Genomic DNA, 17,275 nt, shown 5'->3' with positions numbered 1-17,275 from the left:
CCCTACAGAATGTAGCTCCTAGACAAGTCCTTTAATTTCTATAGCCCATCGGTAACGGTCTTCATCCGGGTAGGTGTCAGAAGGTGCTAGCTTTTCGAGAGTGCCTTAGTTTTCGATGTACGTGAAGAGAACACCAAATATGAAAGATTGTTTCAAGACCTTGTAATCCGAATCATCGTCCGCTACGAGATCTTCATAGCCGGAGCTGTTCTCATTAGGAACACCTTCTGGGTCCCATTTTATTGATTCCTCCTTACAAAGACGAATTTGAGGTATCTCATTGATAATCATACTGTGAAGGCGAAAGATTGGTACGTCGTTCCGGAGTTTCTTGGACTCGATAGCAGCAGAAATCCGTTTGTGTATCCACGGCTTGCCTACCAACTTTGGGTATGATATAGTCCCAACGCTTAAATTAGCATATGGTGCCATCTCCATCGGTGGCTTTGCCTGGACCGCAAAGGGTTGGATGTTCGTTTGGGTCTGAAGGGATGGGTAGAAGACGGACTTCACATGAAATAGAACATTTGTTATACTTCATATAGCGATTCCAAAATTTTATAAGAACTGAGTGGCCGCAATAGGCGCATATTCCAGGCAATTGCCCTTGAAAATAAGGCTTGATCACTAAACTATCATGGGTCTCTGCTGTTGCTTCGAGAGCTAGGTGTGGCATCTAAAGATAGTCGGATAGACAATCGATTGATGATGTTGGATTCGGAACTAACGAACTAATAAGTTCTCGAAATGGTTCCAAAAGACGACTAATCTCACTTGCATGTCCCAATTCATCAACGCCTCTCTCCCACGCCTGTTTTACGAGACTGGGGGATTTATCGTATTGTGCCAAAAAGATATGGTGATATAGCTACTGGAGCTGAACCATAAACGATGTTAAAAGAAGCACCAAAATAGCGCATTGTGATTCTGACGATCTTGTCGTCGTCAGGGGATCTCCAGCCACAAATGTGACTTCCTTGAGAATGAATATTTTCACCATGACTACTTCTGTGGGAAATAAGTCCGTGAACTTGGGATTGAGAAGTGGGTTCGCCGACCCTTCTTTTAAGGACCAAAATGGCTGCTATATATATACCCATCCATTCAAGCAGATTTGGCACACCCAGATATTTTGAATACGGTAAATGGAAATCTTACGGCAACTTGGAAAAGCCGAACACCACTTCTACCTGCAACTAGGCAAGCTGCAACGGAGCATGCGAGCGTCATAACGATTACAAAGAAGATTGCTCGCTAGTAAGAGTGTATGAGAAGCTGTCAAACATTGGAACATTTGAAGATATATTCTTCTCCGGTTTAAATCCTTTTTCAATAATGCAAGACCAAATAGTGATCAAATGGGCCAAGATGAAGGGGTTTCCAATAACCCTTTTCTTTTGAAGCATGACAGCCTCATCTTGCCACCGTCCCTTGATGATTCATTTTACACCTACAGAACTACATTTGTATATGAACTACTCGGCGAAATAATTAAAGATGCATAGTATAAACTAAAAACATTTATAACTTCAATGTTTTTGAATTTAATAAGCTATAATTGATATATATAATTAATGAATATAATAATTATAATATATAAAAGTTTCTAAAAAATTAAAATTAAAATGATTGAAATAAAAGCAATTGAACCTATTAAATTGACTCCAAAAGTGTTTATTTTTGAATACTTTTTCGAAAATTAACGTGTTTCCAAGCTACTTTCGAATGTTTTCGAACTTTCGTCTTGAAATTTTCAATTCAATTAATAAGGAATTAGAGTATTTAAAACTTATACTAATTATAAAATCAATTATTCGCTATCATTTAATCAAATTTTCGATTGAATTGGATTCCATTTAATGAAGGTATTATATATAACGTGGTTTATTAGTGAGCAGGTTATATTAATAAACAGGTCACTTGAAAATACACTAAAATTAAACATTTTTTTAATAATTAATCATTATTTTGAAAAGAGAAAAGAATTTTCAATAACAATAAAAAATTAGCTTTTTATAAATCTAGTTTTTTTATAAATATTTCTATTATATTCTAAAAAAAAGTAGAAATTGTTATGATTTTCGTTATAAAAAAGTTATTTTTATAATAACTATTATAATAATTTAATTTTTTAATAAATAATTAGATTTTTATGATTTTTATATAATTAAATTTCAATATTTTCAAATTTCTTTAAATTATATTATTATTTAAAGAAAGTGCATGATTATATACAAACGAATTTTATATATAAAATGAGTGACCTGTTTATTCATATGACCTGCTCACTGATAAACCACATTAGGTTGAAGTTGGAAAATATAATCATTAGGTGTTTTTGTTAAAGCATTGAAATTTAAGGTTTTGGAAACACGTTATTAAATCGGGTATAAGGCTCGGTACTTGTAGACACCAACATGTAATTAAGAGGTAGAGGGTTCTAGACCAGCTAGTAGCGAGTTACCGACGATCCCCTATATGCTATCATGGTCGACCACCATGTACGTATCTTGTGGTAGGTTCTCTCTACACCAATAACTGACGAGATCATCATTCTTCCAAATGATGACACCAACCTACAAAGTAATGGTTTGAACTGACTTCTTCAATAGATGTTTATTTTTGTCAATCCAATGAAGAATGTCCAAACTGATGCTCCGACCAAACAGAAGTCCCAATACCATTCCGAAGTGCCGTCAATACTGCAACTTGATGGTGGCTGTACCACAATTACATCGACACGCGACCGGGAGACATCAAACACGGGCCCTCTCGCGAAAGTCTATTATATCTGCAGTGACTATTGACGGATTCGTGCAGATCAGGCAACGGCAAAATGCAACACAACTCGGGAAACTTTCCTAAAAATTCGTAGGAAACAGGTGACTAATAACAGGGCATATCCCATTGCGGAGTCAAGGAGCGACGATCTGAGCCTTGGAATCTATTCCTGGAGTTCATTCATGATACCAATGCTCATTATTGGCCTCGCTAGCCTCGGTACATGACAGTCGACGAAGATTAGAAATCATAGTCCCATGTGACCTCTGAGTAGTACGTATCCTTTGAGAGCGGGCGTAGTCAGTTCTTGCCTTCTACTTCTATCATCATACTCGGTTACAATTAGCTTTTAGATAGTGCCCCCCGCTACCCCACGGAAATAACTTATTCATGGGGGCTAGGTGTTACCCCGCACCACTGCGGATTTACATCCGCGGTGATCTCGTTACTTCTTCCACTCTTATAGCTGATTAATGCAGTGATTTTATGGTGTTGTTGTTTCAGATTAGTTCTTCATGTTGACAACATACTAATCATCTTCAATTCTGTAATCCTTAGCATGCGCGGCACGTTGTGATGTGAATCCCCATTTGTCCGATCGTACTTTAGTTTACTCCTCAAATGGCTTGGAATTTCAAAAGCTGAGCCCATCTGTCCGAGGATGCATTGCTCCTCAAATGGCTTAAGAATCTGAGCTGTGGGTAGCAGCGCATTGGAACATTCGGAGTGCCATCAAGGACGGAATACAACACTGCCCTCTACCCTCCATGCCAAATTAGAACCTTGATTCTTTCACATTCAGCTTCTATTCATTGAGTTTGATATATAACAGCTAGCCAGCCACTTCAAATTATCCTTTCAGATTTTCATACATAAAGATCGAGGTCGCCTTCGATCTTGATATTCCTGATAGTCATTTTTCACCAACAAGCGCGTAAGCAATTAATTATGGGCTCATTACAGATTGAAGAAGTAGATGTGCTGCTAGTAGGAGCTGGATTCGGCTCTTTTACTATGCTAAATAAGTAGGTCCAAGTCTGAAATCGAATGGCTAGTCACTGATAAGTCAACAAGGCTTCGGAAGCAAGGACTCAATTGTAAGATTTACGAGAAAGGTTCGAAGAGTGGAGGTATTTGGTATTGGAATTGTTATGTATGTTTGTGTACATAATACATGGCTCTAAAGCTAATACACAATAGCCCGGCGCTCGAGTCGATTCTGATGCCCCAATTTATCAATTATTCGACAAAGAGTTATGGGAGGACTTTACATTCAAAGAGAAATTTCCTGGTGGCAGCGAGATCCGTCGATACTTTGAACACGTTGAGAAGAAATGGGATGTTCGGAAAGACCTTGAATTTGACAAGCATGTCGACGGAGCTACCTTCGACAAGCAACGCAATCAATGGCTTGTAGAATGCTCAGATGGCTCTGAAATATATTGCCGATGGTTCATTCCTTGTATAGGATTTGCCTCTCGTCGTTTTACTCCGCCGTTCAACGGACTCAGTAATTTCAAAGGAGACATATATCACACAGCAACATGGCCTCAACATGGTGTTAATCTCAAAAACAAACGAGTTGGTCAAATCGGAACTGGAGCAACTGGTATCCAGGTGATACAAACCATTGGACCCGTTGTTAATCATCTTACCGTATATCAACGAACACCCAACTACGCCTTACCAATGAATCAAGGACTTCTTGACCCAGAAGAAGAAGCAAGAAAAAAGGCCGAGGGCAAGTATGAAGAAGAATTTGAGAAAACACGGCACACATTCGCTGGCTTCCCATATACCTTTCTAGAAAAAAACACTTTCGATGATACACCAGAAGAACGGGAAGCCACGTTCCATGACCTACTGATCAATAAAGGCGGTTTCCGTTTCTGGCTCAACAACTACAAAGACATACTTTTTGAGCAAGACGCAAATGACGAAGCCTACAACTTTTGGCGCAAATCAGTGCTCAAACGAATTTCCGACCCCAAAAAACAGAAGCTCTTGGCACCAGAGATTCCACCTCATCCATGGGGAACCAAACGCCCCTCTCTAGAACAAAACATTTATGAAGTTTTCTCTCTGCCACACATTGATATTATCGATGTAAACGAATCGCCCATCTTAGAAGTTAGTGAAAAGGGTATCAAAACCAAAGAAGGAGAGGTAGAATTCGACGTTTTAATTCTCGCCACTGGGTTCGACTCTTGTACTGGATCGCTTGCTCAGCTCAATATTCAAGGCATAGACGGTACTACCATTGCGCAGAAATGGAAAGATGGAACACGGACAGCTATGGGTATTGCAATGAATAACTTCCCCAATATGTTCTTCCTCTACGGGCCTCAAGCACCTACTGCGTTCTCGAACGGACCGAGCTGTACGCAATTCCAAGCGGAATACCTTGCGGATACGATAAAAGGATTAAACGAGAAAAATTTAACTTACTTTGAGGCAAAGAGTGAAGCGGAGGAGGATTGGAATAGGAGGATGAGTGAAGCTTGGAATAAATCTTTGTTTCCGCTGGCAAAGAGCTGGTATCAGGGGGCAAACATTCCTGGAAGGAGAGTTGAACCGCTCAACTGGTAAGTTACTCACCCATATTTTCCTATTTCCCTTTGTGGATGTTAACATTATCATAGGGCGGGCGGTATGCCAGAGTACACAGCAACATTAGCGAAAAGTAATGAGAATGACTATCAGGGCTGGATCGTAGCATAGGACTTAGCAATTACTGTTGAGCAATCGGACGTGTGGGCACTCATCTGAGACGTATAATCAATTGACGGGCAGGACGTTTGGACAATTTTGTGTATTGTACAGGAATTTGTCTTTCGGTTTCCTTTTGGAAATTTGTTACTTACCTCTTTATGTGGAGTTGCCTATTTATGAGGTATAAAGTCTCTTTCACAATATGCGTGTATTTGTGCATAATAGGCCCTTCCCAAGTGTGTTTTCCTAGGTATACTTGACATGAAGAGTCGACATTCAGTTCAGCAACTTCAGGCTTGATGGAGGACAGCCTCTGAGCTCCCTGAGCAGGCGCCAACAACCATTCACATAGGCTACAGCATGGTCAGGAATTGGAACCTTGATGCACGTTATTCGCAATTTTCAGTTCGCACGCTTTATAAAAAGGAAGTCCTCGGAGCACGTCGCTTTTCGATCTAATTAATGTTGATATTAAAGACGAACAGTAGAGGGTTGCGATTTGACAAGAGCACCTTTTGTTTGATGATGGAATATAGCTAAAATTGGGTTATTGATGATGGAAACAAATAAACACGTGACAAAGCCCCGCGTGCATGTGACTAGGCTTTATTGGGACAGCGAAGTCGGGAAATTCAGCCTATGATAGGCATCCCAAAGACGTTACACATAACAACGAATGAAGTCATCGCGATATGAACTTGAGGCTGAGGAGCATTGAGTAGAACGAATCAAATGTAAAAGACATTTTGATCCTTACCACTTGAATCTCAATTGGACTGACCGAGTATCACGTGGCATACACCTTGGTTGCCTGCCAAGAGAATGTTTGGCCGCAGTATATATTGAGGCCTCTTCGCGCCCTCGCGACCTCTTTTTCCTTTCCTTACCACACCATTCGGGTCGACTACCAACACTCAAGAATCTCAATACTGTCACTTAGTACAATTTTGAGATTTCTTCCGAGACCCTGTCAAGCTTTCGTTTTGTGTGTCAATTCAATCACCTTTCTCTCCCTACCCTCACATCCAAATACTAATTTCGACACTCATCCAATTACCCCCCCCCAAGTCCATATATCGATCAATTCACAATACACCCGAAGCAGCCATGTTCAAGCGTTCCCATAGATCAAATGATCGTGTAGAAAAGAACATCAAATCAAAGAAATCATATAGGGATCCCGCAAAATTGTCGAAATTGCAGAAGTCGTTCGATCAAAGCTCGCAAAGCTCACCCAATGCGAGGTAAGGCAGGCTGATCATGTTGTTGAATATGAATCCGGGCTTGAGTCGAATTTAAACTGATGGGACATCACTATAGTAGCTTGACCTCACCAATTGTAACATTTACAATCGGCAAGGAAGGACGACTGTTTGCGGCGCATGAAGATGTGCTTTCCTTTTCTCCGTACTTTGCGACGGCAATGAGAGGACAATTCTTCGAGGCGCAGAGTAAGAGGATCACTTTACCCGATGAAGAACCTGAAATCTTCTCCTGTGTTCTCGAATACCTTTACGTATGTTTACCGATGACGTAAAATATACGGTGGCCATCTCGGTGGTACTGACAAGTTTACAGAAGGGTGACTACTATCCACGTTTGATTCACCACAAACGCCGAAACTCTTGGGAGCTTGAGGATGCAGATCATTCACCCAATCCCGAAAATATAGGTGGCCGCGGGTCGGTAGAGGCTACAAGCTATATATCCAGCGTGGGAGAACATCTTTTAAAGGATACTGTCATATACTGCGCTGCGGAGAAGTATGGTCTCGAGGAACTCAAACGCGTTGCTCTTCGGAAGCAAGGTTTACAGAGTGGAATTGAGGTTGCTACAATTCTTCGCAGTGCTCGGTATGCTTATGACAACACGCCAGACACGGACTCTAGGCTACGCGCTCATTATCTTGCCTTGATTATCAGATGTCGTAAGACATTTAAGAGGAGCGGAACCATGCAGACAGAAATGGAGAGTGGCGGTAAACTTTTTTTTGACCTTTTCGTGGCATTATGCAATCATGTGGATGACATTGTGGATATTGGGTTAGCCACTTCCCCCCTTCTCCATGAACTACTGACCTACTCTCTCACAGGTTTACTGACTTCTAAGTTAGAAATTCCAAATCTCCAAAAACCATCTGAAGTGTTGCATGTTCCATGTTAGGTATTTCGGCACGGCGTCAATTGTTTTTGAGATTGATCATATATCTCCATCAAATTTGGTACCCATTTCGGAGATTTTTGCGATGCTTGCACAAAATTCCTCCGCCTCGATATAGAGGTTGGCCACCTTTTTGATGATACACGAGATTAATTTTCTATCCTTTTCTCAGTCATACCCCTTACTATCTCGCTTCGATGTTGTTCTTTTTAGCGGAAGGAACTCGCGTTTGCTTTTTCTTTGCTTTCTGTACTGTTTTGCTATCAACCTTCACAAATTGCTTAACTTACTCTGTGGGTATGTTACTCGTTGCGTTTGGAATTGAAAAGGAAATGGTATAGATGGATCTACTGGTCGGGCGACTTCTTCGCACCACTTTTTCTTATTTCTGTTGGGATGCATGGAGATGCTGTAGCTTTAGTTATGTGCATGATCTTGATGATTGTGTATGAGCGGTCCCTAGTGGATGCGTTAGCCTAGGCCCTCGTCAGGGCAATATAATGAGAGATTTGGCCACCTCAATCGTAAACTCTAAATGCGAGAAGTAATTGCTTCAAACTCTATTGGTCCTGCCTTTGCCCTGCTTTTTCGTACAAAGCTTGCAATCGTTTGTTTCACCTTGGTGGTGAGTATGATGTTTTCACGGGATTCAATTGAGAGTGTATGGAATAGGCAATGATACCAATTGCTTCGAAAGCCATGTATGGTCATGTGCACATTCATTTGCATCACCAATCTGCCAATCGGGAGGGCGCCATCAAGGTGGTAGATTATGGTCCAAACATTGACCTTATCTGTGGGTCCTGGAATGTCGGGCCGTCAAGCGATGAGAAGCTGAACTTTCAAAAACGTACGTCACTGTCAATCATGTCATGTTTGTATACGTACATCTGCTAGAAGTATTTCTGTGATAAAAGATTCTGCTTTTTGAAACAACGAACATATTGAGTTTAAGTAAAAACGTTGCCACTTACGACCATAGACTGAAGAGAATTGGGCATCCCGTCCGCTCTGCCATACACAAGCTTCAGATCGGTGGATTAGTAGTTGGGCGGGTGACCACCAGCGAATCCCCACTGTTGTATGTTTTTGTTTTTGCTCCTCCCTGAAAGAGTGGCAACATCATGTCCCAGACGCAGACCATTCACGAAAGTCCCTCAACCGAGATCCCCCTTTCCGTACTTAGGCCAGTAGCAGTATCATCATCACAAAATATACCATCTCGCCTCCTATCTGACCAATCGTCATCTCCTCTCGAATCAACATCAAATTTTGCCTTGATCCTGAGAATTGCATCATCAATTCTTGCTTTTTTCACCGCCGGTCTCAATGATGGTAGTCTCGGTTCTCTCATCCCTTACATATTAGACACATATTCGCTTTCCACATCCTCCATCGCCTTTCTCTATCTCTCCTGCTTTCTCGGCTGGGTATTTGCGGCGATTAGCATTCCTATTATCCAAACCCATCTACGTCTGGGTATCGGTGGGATACTACTTCTAGGTGCAAGTTTGCAACTATTGACTCAATTTATAAGAATCTGGGGATCTCCATGGCCATTATTCGTAGTGAGCTTTGGTCTGGCGGCTCTAGGCCAAGCATACCAAGATGCCCAAGCAAATACTTCTATAGCCCAGATTGGTGACAAGGCCCATCGGTGGTTGGGTGTGGTACACGCGGCGTATAGTGTGGGGTGTTTGCTTGGTCCATTGGCTGTAACTGCCATTGCAACTGCCAAGCCGGTGCACTGGATGGAGAGTTATGGGGCTTTGGCTGGAGTCGCAGGCCTGAATGTTTGTTTGGTGGCTTGGGCCTTTGCAAGAGATATAGTGATCAAAACGCGGCATGATCAGGATAGTGAAGAACAAGGTGAAGAAGGTGAACAGAGTGATCATGCAAGAAGAAGAAATGCAATGCGGAGAGATATCGGGGAAGTCCTGAGAGGAAAAAGTGTCTGGGTCATCAGTTTTTTCTTTTTCTTTCATTTGGGTAGCGTCATAACCATCGGCGGTTGGCTAGTGACTTACCTCCTTACTCTCGCGCCCAATTCAGGAGCCCAAGCCTCATCAATTGGCTACCTTCCCACCCTCTTCTACGCAGGAAACGCACTCGGTCGTCTCTTCCTCATCGAACCTACTCATCGATTCGGCGAGAAGCGAATGATTTTCCTCTATTCCTTCCTATGCATCATTCTACAGATCATTAGCTGGAGACTTTCCAGTCTAATCGGCAGTGTCGTCATCGTATGTTTACTCGGATTCCTTCTAGGACCACTTTTCCCAGCAGCAATTACGCATACCAAGCTACTCCTTCCGTCGAGAATCATTACACCTGCCTTGAGTATAATTTTTGTGGTTGCTCAAGCCGGTGGAAATATATTCCCAGCTGTGACTGGTATTTTGGCGGCGAATTTGGATGGTGGGGACGGGGGAGGATCTAGAGTTTTGCAGCCAGTTGTTTTAGGGTTGTTGGGGGGTATGATGGGGGCTTGGTGGCTAGTTCCGGGGGTTGTAAGGAGGAGTGAGTAGTCTAGTATGGTAGTAGCGCTATTTAGATTGCTGTGGAAGATAATGAACGTATAACGATGTAAAATTGCGAATGACCTATCACTTTCTAAGCTCGAATGTCCTCAATTAGGGCTATCACAATTCCGCTGACATTGATAATATTGATGACCTGGAGTGTAAGTAGGTATAGTAACTGTACATTGCCACGAAGGGGTGTTAAGCGATGATGAGATTGTACTGGAGAGTCTTATCCCCATATCAATTAACAAAAGACCGACAAATAATATTCTCAGACCATCAAATTTCATAAGCCAGAGTCGGAAACCTTCAATAGACGGCGCGAGATCATAAATCCTTTACGTCCTAGTCAACGATCCTCGAATCACAGAGCCAGAATTTCCAACCGGACTTCGAGGAATTCTGCAAGTAATTGACGAATTTCGAGTGATAACCGAAATAAGTGGTGGGAAGCGGTGAGAGCATCTGGCGCAACCTAATCGACTTCAGATGACAGTTATCATAGAAGCATTTCACTCAATCAGCAATAATGAATTGGAGAGCAGAAGGCCTTTGGTGGATATTGACTTCTCAGTGAATATAATTAGCCCCGATGGAACTTCTCAATCTTCCTAATCAGATTTGATAATCGAATGTCTCTCCATGTCTTTGACCTAGAAAACACAGTTGGGTGTGTGATTTGCATCGTACAAAGCGTGCTTTCTATTTTTAACTCCTCTCCCCTCTCGCGAATTCACCCCTTCATCTGAACCGAGAGGGTTCCGCGCAGTGTTAGACAACCATCATGAGAGACCGCGATGCTCGAATAATAGCCTACATCTCCTGATTGCACTTGCAAAGGTACCGGGATTTATGGTCTGATATATCTTTCCAACGAACCAATACAGTATCTCAAGTTCTCATCAGTAACTCCAAAAAAATCCATTCTGGTGGAGACACTAAAATTGTCATTGACTTAACATTATGGACCAAGACGGCTTTGATAACTCTTCATATCCTTGATACTTTCGATTTTCGATACATTCAATTCGATTCAGCCGACAGTAACATGAAAGATCAACTTTTATAATACAATACACTTCTTGCTCCGATTATGGGAAGAGAATCTTTGCTACTATTTCGTCAGTTGATTCTGCTCCTGGCTTATCCGTCGAGATCAATGCGGGGCTAATCCACCCCCCTCTATAAATTTAGATGAATCTTAGCGTCTAATTATGCTAAAGCCGTTAGAAACCGAACTGATAGCTAGAGCTTCAAACGTATAATTGTCCGTTACTCGGCGCATCAGTGTGCTTATCATGAAACAAATGATACACGCGATAACACCAATTGTTCTTATATTCGAGGTAGGCATATCCTCTCATTATTCTTAAACATCTTTCTTTGTTTCTTTGGTTCGCAAATTCTTCATTCATCCATCATGCTCGCAAGAAATATCAAAAGCTCTAGAAGCTTTCAAACAATTAATCGTTGTTCATTGATTGCTTCTTACAAATGTGAAGCTTCAATACGTCTACCCCGCACCAGCACATTGGGTAGTAGCATCACATCAAGTACAGGAAATAGATACAATATGGCCACAATTGCAAGCTTTAAGATTCCAAAGGTGGTGAATGAGCCAAACGTAAGTTGTGTCCAGAAAATAGAAGCTGTAGCTTTCGTTCGGAAGAGCAATGGGAATGCTAATGGATGATATAGCATCATTATGCTAAGGGATCCGCACAACGCGATGGACTTTATAAGGCATTGGAGAGATTAGAAAGTAAGACGCCTTTGGAAGTCCCCTTGGTAGTCGGAGGTAAAGAGGTCAGCCTTAGTCTTTTCTCACAGTCTAGTAAATAAAGCTAACAACAATTATAGATTAAAACCTCTTCCATCTCCCACCAGCTCAACCCAGCCGATCATTCCTCAAAAGTCGCAACTTATTCAAATGCCTCCCCGTCCGATGTCTCCTCCGCAATCGATGCCGCCCTCGCCGCAAAACCCGAGTGGGAATCTCTCCCTTTTGCAGACCGAGCCGCTATATTCCTAAAGGCCGCAGATCTTATCTCTGGCAAGTATAGATATGAAATCATGGCTGCTACAATGTTGGGACAGGGAAAGAATGCTTGGCAAGCCGAGATCGATTCTGCTGCAGAGTTGGCAGATTTCCTCAGATTCAACGTTCAATATGCCGAGGAATTGTATGCGCAACAACCCGAACATCACTCCCCTGGTGTCTGGAATAGACTCGAGTACCGACCTTTGGAGGGATTCGTCTACGCTGTTACTCCATTCAATTTCACAGCAATTTCCGGTAACTTGCCAGGTGCACCAGCTTTGATGGGAAATGTCGTAGTTTGGAAACCATCTGATTCTGCCATTGCCTCCAATTGGTTATTGTACAACATTTTGCTCGAGGCTGGCCTCCCGAAGAATGTTATCCAGTTCGTGCCAGGAAACCCTGTTGAAGTTACCAAGGTTGTTTTGGAACATAAGCAATTGGCTGCGCTTCACTACACCGGAAGTACTGCTGTATTCAGAAAGCTCTATGGATCAATCGCAGACGGGGTTGCCGAGGGTAGGTATCAAGGATATCCAAGAATTGTAGGAGAGACTGGAGGAAAGAATTTTCATCTTATTCACTCTTCAGCTGATGTAGAGAATGCTGCTCTCAACACTGTTCGTGGCGCTTTTGAGTACCAAGGTCAGAAGTGTAGTGCTACATCAAGAGCATATGTTCCCAAATCTATCTGGCCTCAATTCAAGGAAAAGTTGGTTGAAGAAACATCCAAACTTTCAATTGGATCTCCAAAGGATCCAAAGAACTTTATCGGTCCAGTTATTCACGAACCATCGTTCAAGAAGCTATCAGGAGTCATTGACAACGCCAAATCCGACGCCGAGCTCGAACTTCTTGTAGGAGGCAAACACGATAATTCAACCGGTTATTATATCCATCCAACTATCTACCAAACCACCAACCCCAGACACCCTCTTCTTTCTACTGAACTTTTCGGTCCAGTTCTTACAGTATACGTCTACGATGATTCTTCGGCTCCAGCTGAAGCTTTTGAGTCGGTTTGTAAGCTCGTTGATACCACCTCTGAGTACGGACTTACTGGTGCAGTTTTTGCAACCGATAGAGCCGCGATTAGATATGCTGAAGAAGCACTGAGAAATTCGGCAGGTAATTTCTATGTCAACTGCAAGAGTACTGGCGCTGTGGTTGGACAACAACCTTTTGGTGGTGCAAGAGCTAGTGGAACAAACGATAAGGCAGGAAGTATGAATCTTTTGGGTAGATTCGTCAGTGTGAGAGCATTGAAGGAAGAGTTTGTTGCAATTGGAAGTGTTGAATACCCAAGTAATGAGGTTTAGAGAGGATGGTAAAAGTTGGTGATCATTCCAGTGTCCTATGCGAGGATGGACGAATAAAGTTATATGAGATGATGATATGAACGGAAGAGATGATCATCTCATGAAAATCGGTTAAATGGATTTGGCAAGCGATTTTCTTTGGACCTGTTATATGACATGCACAAATTCATCTTTCAGGCTTTGTATTTAGAGCGAATTTTGAGTGTATATGAAAATACCAAGTTGAGATTTTAGGAGTAAGACATGATGAGATCAAGATATTGATTGCTCCTCACTTCACAGAGTATTATACCGTCGTCCGATTCAGTCTTTGATTTTCGGATGAGAATGTGATCTTTCGAATTTAACATTTACCAAGAGTTGGCTTGAAAATACATCTATCTAGAAGAAGTTCAGATATAACCTTGTGTTTTCTTACTTAAGTCACCATCGCTACTTCACATTGAATATAGTGAAATTGAATGTCTTCCCTTTCCTCAGAGAAGCAATCTATTGATCTCATTTGTAAATAGAGGGAGGTCTTGTAACAAATAGTATACTTTTCAAAATTTCCCATTTCATTTCATCTCAATTTATCTAATCTTACGCACAACTATCTTTACTTGTTTCTTTACTCGTATTCTCATTCTTCTTCCTAAAGTCCTTTTGGAATTTATTCTTCGTCTTCAGATCACAATGATATGATTCATGTCTCCATTATCCAGTCCCAGCAACCATCCACCTCGCTAACCAAAACTCCAATGCCAAACCCAAGTCATCTATCTATAAATACCAACGCAAACCGATGTACGTCTTTTCTTTCTACATCCTACGTCTTTTCACCTATTTATCTCTATCGCCCAGTCATCCCCCGATTTCTTGATCTTTTTTTAAAGACCATTTAATCCCTTCTCTCGTCTGACCGTAAGCAAACTAGTACTAATCTTGAAGCTCATCCTCGCCTCAAAAACATACGTTTGTGGCCAGCTATGCAACTTGAGTAGTTTCTCTTCGCAGTCGAGTACTTTTTCCTTCCGATGCTCTGTTAATTTACCATCGGAAATCTTGCCTTCCGAAACTGTATCTCCCGTTGGGGGCAAATCTTTTTCGTGCCAGGAGCAACATGCTAATTCGTAATAGGCGGAAGGAAGAGTCCAGTCATCTCTGAGAGCGCCGCGTGCATGTCTGGTATGCGTTAGTCATGATGTTCAGAAGAAACATAGATATAAAGAGGGACAATACCTTTCAGAATCCACAATTTCCCCTGACAAGATCTTCCTCGCCTCCTCATACCTCCCCATATTTCTCAAGACACAACCACGTAGCAAAAGATGAATAGCCTTATCATCCTCATCCTCATTACAATTCTCCGGACACGTCATTCTATTCTCCTCGAGCAGATCTAAGCATTTCTGCAACTCCACATTTCCACTCTTCTTGACTCCATTCCAGAAGTATATCATTTCAACAAAAGGACTAGGACCAATCGCATCTACAAGATCTACATTCCACGTTTTGGCTCTCTGTTCCCATTTGCCCACTTTGCTTACTATGTAGATGTCAAAAGGGAGTTGCTTAGCCATGACTTTTTGTTTGCCTGCTAGAGGTGGAGCTTTCAAGAGAAATTCGGTAGCTTTTTTCTTGTGGATCTTAGCTACTGTAGGATCGCTGACTCGGGTGTTGCGATAGAGTTCGACATATGAAGCACCGGCCATGTAGTGATATAATGTTGGACTCCAAGCACTCTGCTCGCTGCAGTCCATCCATGCCGTGGCTGATTTTTGATATTCGTGGAAAAACAAGGTAGTAAGAGCCATCTCAAATGTATTGATCATAGCGATTTGTTTCATCTTACTCTTAGAGTTCTCTTCCAGAATTTCGAGGGCGCCGTTCAAATCTTGCTTATAAGATAACATGCGAGCTTCCTCTAGTTTCCACAATCTAGAATCAGGGTGTCGAGTTTTCATTTCAGCTAGAAGCGCCTCGCATTTCTTTTTTGGATATCCCGTAAGATTTTCATCGGCTCCTGCATCGGTGGGTAAAATATCACAAAACCCAACCAATCCATTATAATATCCAAGTAAAGCAAGAGCAGCAATAGCACTGTTGAAATTTTGATATCTTGTCGCTTGCCATAGCAGTCTGGTTCCACGTTCTCGATCCCCTTTGAATCCGACAATATACAATATTTTATTGAAAATTGGATTTTCAATCATAGAGAAAACGAGAAGCAAAAGTCCGCAACACAACCGAACTCCAGAATGTATGAAAATATCTGTTCGATTGGTGAACACTTTTTCTGCGAGCTCTGGGTCGATATCATAGGGGTTGGTAACCGAGGGAGGTGAAGGTGGTTTCGAGACGTCTGGAAATGAAGCATTGTTTTCGTCCACCTTTTCGTCGAGGTCTCCTACAGAGAGATTTGCCGTTTGGTGTGCAATATCATCAGCCGTAACTGCTGGTAAAGTGCTCTTTCGACTCAGAGGTCTAGAAGTGAGTGAAGTCGTACTCGAATTTGAACTCGCCATCTTCTCCAAATATTTGTTTTCTATCTCCAGTATCCCATCCAGTGTGAGATATGCCTTTCTCAATTTGTAAAAACCCTTAACTGCTTCTGTGATACTTCCGCTGAGAACGGCTGTGATCGCACTCGTCAATTGAGCCCTATCATAAATTGTATCAGCGCTAATTCTCCACATCCCATTGATAATAATACTTACACAGAATAACACAACAGATACTCTGTACCCTGTGGGTATATATTTGATTGGAAAGCCGTGGATTCTTTTTGAGCTTTCTTCATATCCTCCCAACTTTTATTCTCGGCTTCTAGTAGAATTACCGCAGCTTCCTTGAGTAAATCCTTCTCTACTCCCATCATCGCAGATAAGAAACCGGATATTCCTCTTCCTAAATGATGGTATGAAGAATCGTTTTTCTTCAACAATTTGTCTGCTTCATCGATATCATCGTTCAACAATTTCAACATTGCAGCCTCGACATCCCTTAGATGCTGTTCCTCGTCTTCTCCAACCATTGTAGGTGCTGCCTTTACGGCGGATCTAAACCACCTGCTCATTTTGGCTGATCTACTATATGTGTTTGTGCGGGTGTATAATATGTGGTTTTGCTTTCGTGTATAATGTGTGAAGGTCTCGCGACCTTAAGTGGCTGTTATTCTGGCCAGGGGTTCATGGATTTTGTATCTGTGAAATAGGATTTTAAGTTCGTGAACATTCAATTTTGTCAAAGACAGTTATTAAAGTCCAAGATAAATCCCAATAAGTGGTCAAACCGGAGGGCCTCGGATATGGTCGATCCTGTTGGTGAAACGACGTTGATGTATTGAAAGTTCGAAAACCTGGCGCTCGGAGAATGCGGGGCAGTGAATTGGGGCAAGTATGGTGATGAAGGTGATGTTGATAGTTTCACAGACACGCACGAAGCAATCAGAAGAGAAGTCAGGAGAGAAAAAGGAAAGAGATCCTTCTTATAATAGTCCAGATCAACCGATATTCCAGTCACAATATCGCATCACATTCAACGAAAAGAAAGGAGAAGATAGACAAGAAACAAGAATGTGAAAGTAAAGTAAAGTCCGTAGCTTACTTTCCACAGCTTCGCACTTCGTATTTATGATCATCAGTGAGTGAACTTGGAGGCAGCCGTCATCTATCCATTTTTGTCAAGGTTAAAGAAAGTACTTCCGAGTACCTGGGCTGTGTAGGTAGGTAGGTAGTGAGTGATTGTTGGATCCA

The 17,275-nt window shown here is 41.9% G+C and overlaps 6 protein-coding genes across 6 annotated transcripts; 4 read left to right on the top strand and 2 right to left on the bottom strand.

Annotated features, from left to right (window-relative positions):
* Positions 1–105: 105 nt before the first annotated feature.
* On the bottom strand, positions 106–432 carry EAF01_002073 (uncharacterized protein; the record flags this gene model as incomplete). Its single annotated transcript, XM_038910323.1, has 1 exon — positions 106–432. One exon carries the CDS (start codon positions 430–432, stop codon positions 106–108), a length of 327 nt encoding a protein of 108 aa, XP_038775135.1.
* A 3,297-nt stretch (positions 433–3,729) lies between these two features.
* Positions 3,730–5,502, top strand: EAF01_002072 (uncharacterized protein; the record flags this gene model as incomplete). The annotated part of the gene is made up of 4 exons (XM_038910322.1): positions 3,730–3,806; positions 3,856–3,934; positions 3,982–5,366; positions 5,424–5,502. The coding sequence occupies 4 exons, from the start codon at positions 3,730–3,732 to the stop codon at positions 5,500–5,502; spliced, it is 1,620 nt and encodes a 539-aa protein (XP_038775134.1).
* Positions 5,503–6,600: 1,098 nt separating this feature from the next.
* EAF01_002071 (uncharacterized protein) lies at positions 6,601–7,634 on the top strand (the record flags this gene model as incomplete). Its single annotated transcript, XM_038910321.1, has 4 exons — positions 6,601–6,737; positions 6,814–7,009; positions 7,072–7,535; positions 7,607–7,634. 4 exons carry the CDS (start codon positions 6,601–6,603, stop codon positions 7,632–7,634), a joined length of 825 nt encoding a protein of 274 aa, XP_038775133.1.
* Positions 7,635–8,777: 1,143 nt separating this feature from the next.
* On the top strand, positions 8,778–10,340 carry EAF01_002070 (uncharacterized protein; the record flags this gene model as incomplete). The annotated part of the gene is made up of 2 exons (XM_038910320.1): positions 8,778–10,173; positions 10,336–10,340. 2 exons carry the CDS (start codon positions 8,778–8,780, stop codon positions 10,338–10,340), a joined length of 1,401 nt encoding a protein of 466 aa, XP_038775132.1.
* A 1,258-nt stretch (positions 10,341–11,598) lies between these two features.
* Positions 11,599–13,785, top strand: EAF01_002069 (uncharacterized protein; the record flags this gene model as incomplete). The annotated part of the gene is made up of 3 exons (XM_038910319.1): positions 11,599–11,802; positions 11,877–11,984; positions 12,039–13,785. 3 exons carry the CDS (start codon positions 11,599–11,601, stop codon positions 13,536–13,538), a joined length of 1,812 nt encoding a protein of 603 aa, XP_038775131.1. The 3' UTR covers positions 13,539–13,785.
* A 622-nt stretch (positions 13,786–14,407) lies between these two features.
* Positions 14,408–16,596, bottom strand: EAF01_002068 (uncharacterized protein; the record flags this gene model as incomplete). The annotated part of the gene is made up of 3 exons (XM_038910318.1): positions 14,408–14,702; positions 14,760–16,181; positions 16,238–16,596. 3 exons carry the CDS (start codon positions 16,594–16,596, stop codon positions 14,408–14,410), a joined length of 2,076 nt encoding a protein of 691 aa, XP_038775130.1.
* Between the last annotated feature and the right edge of the window lie 679 nt (positions 16,597–17,275).

This window comes from Botrytis porri, assembly GCF_014898465.1.
Source record: "Botrytis porri strain MUCL 3234 chromosome Unknown BPOR_002, whole genome shotgun sequence".
Classification (NCBI taxonomy): Eukaryota; Fungi; Ascomycota; class Leotiomycetes; order Helotiales; family Sclerotiniaceae; genus Botrytis; species Botrytis porri.
Note: the sequence above shows the minus strand (reverse complement) of the source record. Positions and strands in the feature narration are given on the sequence as shown.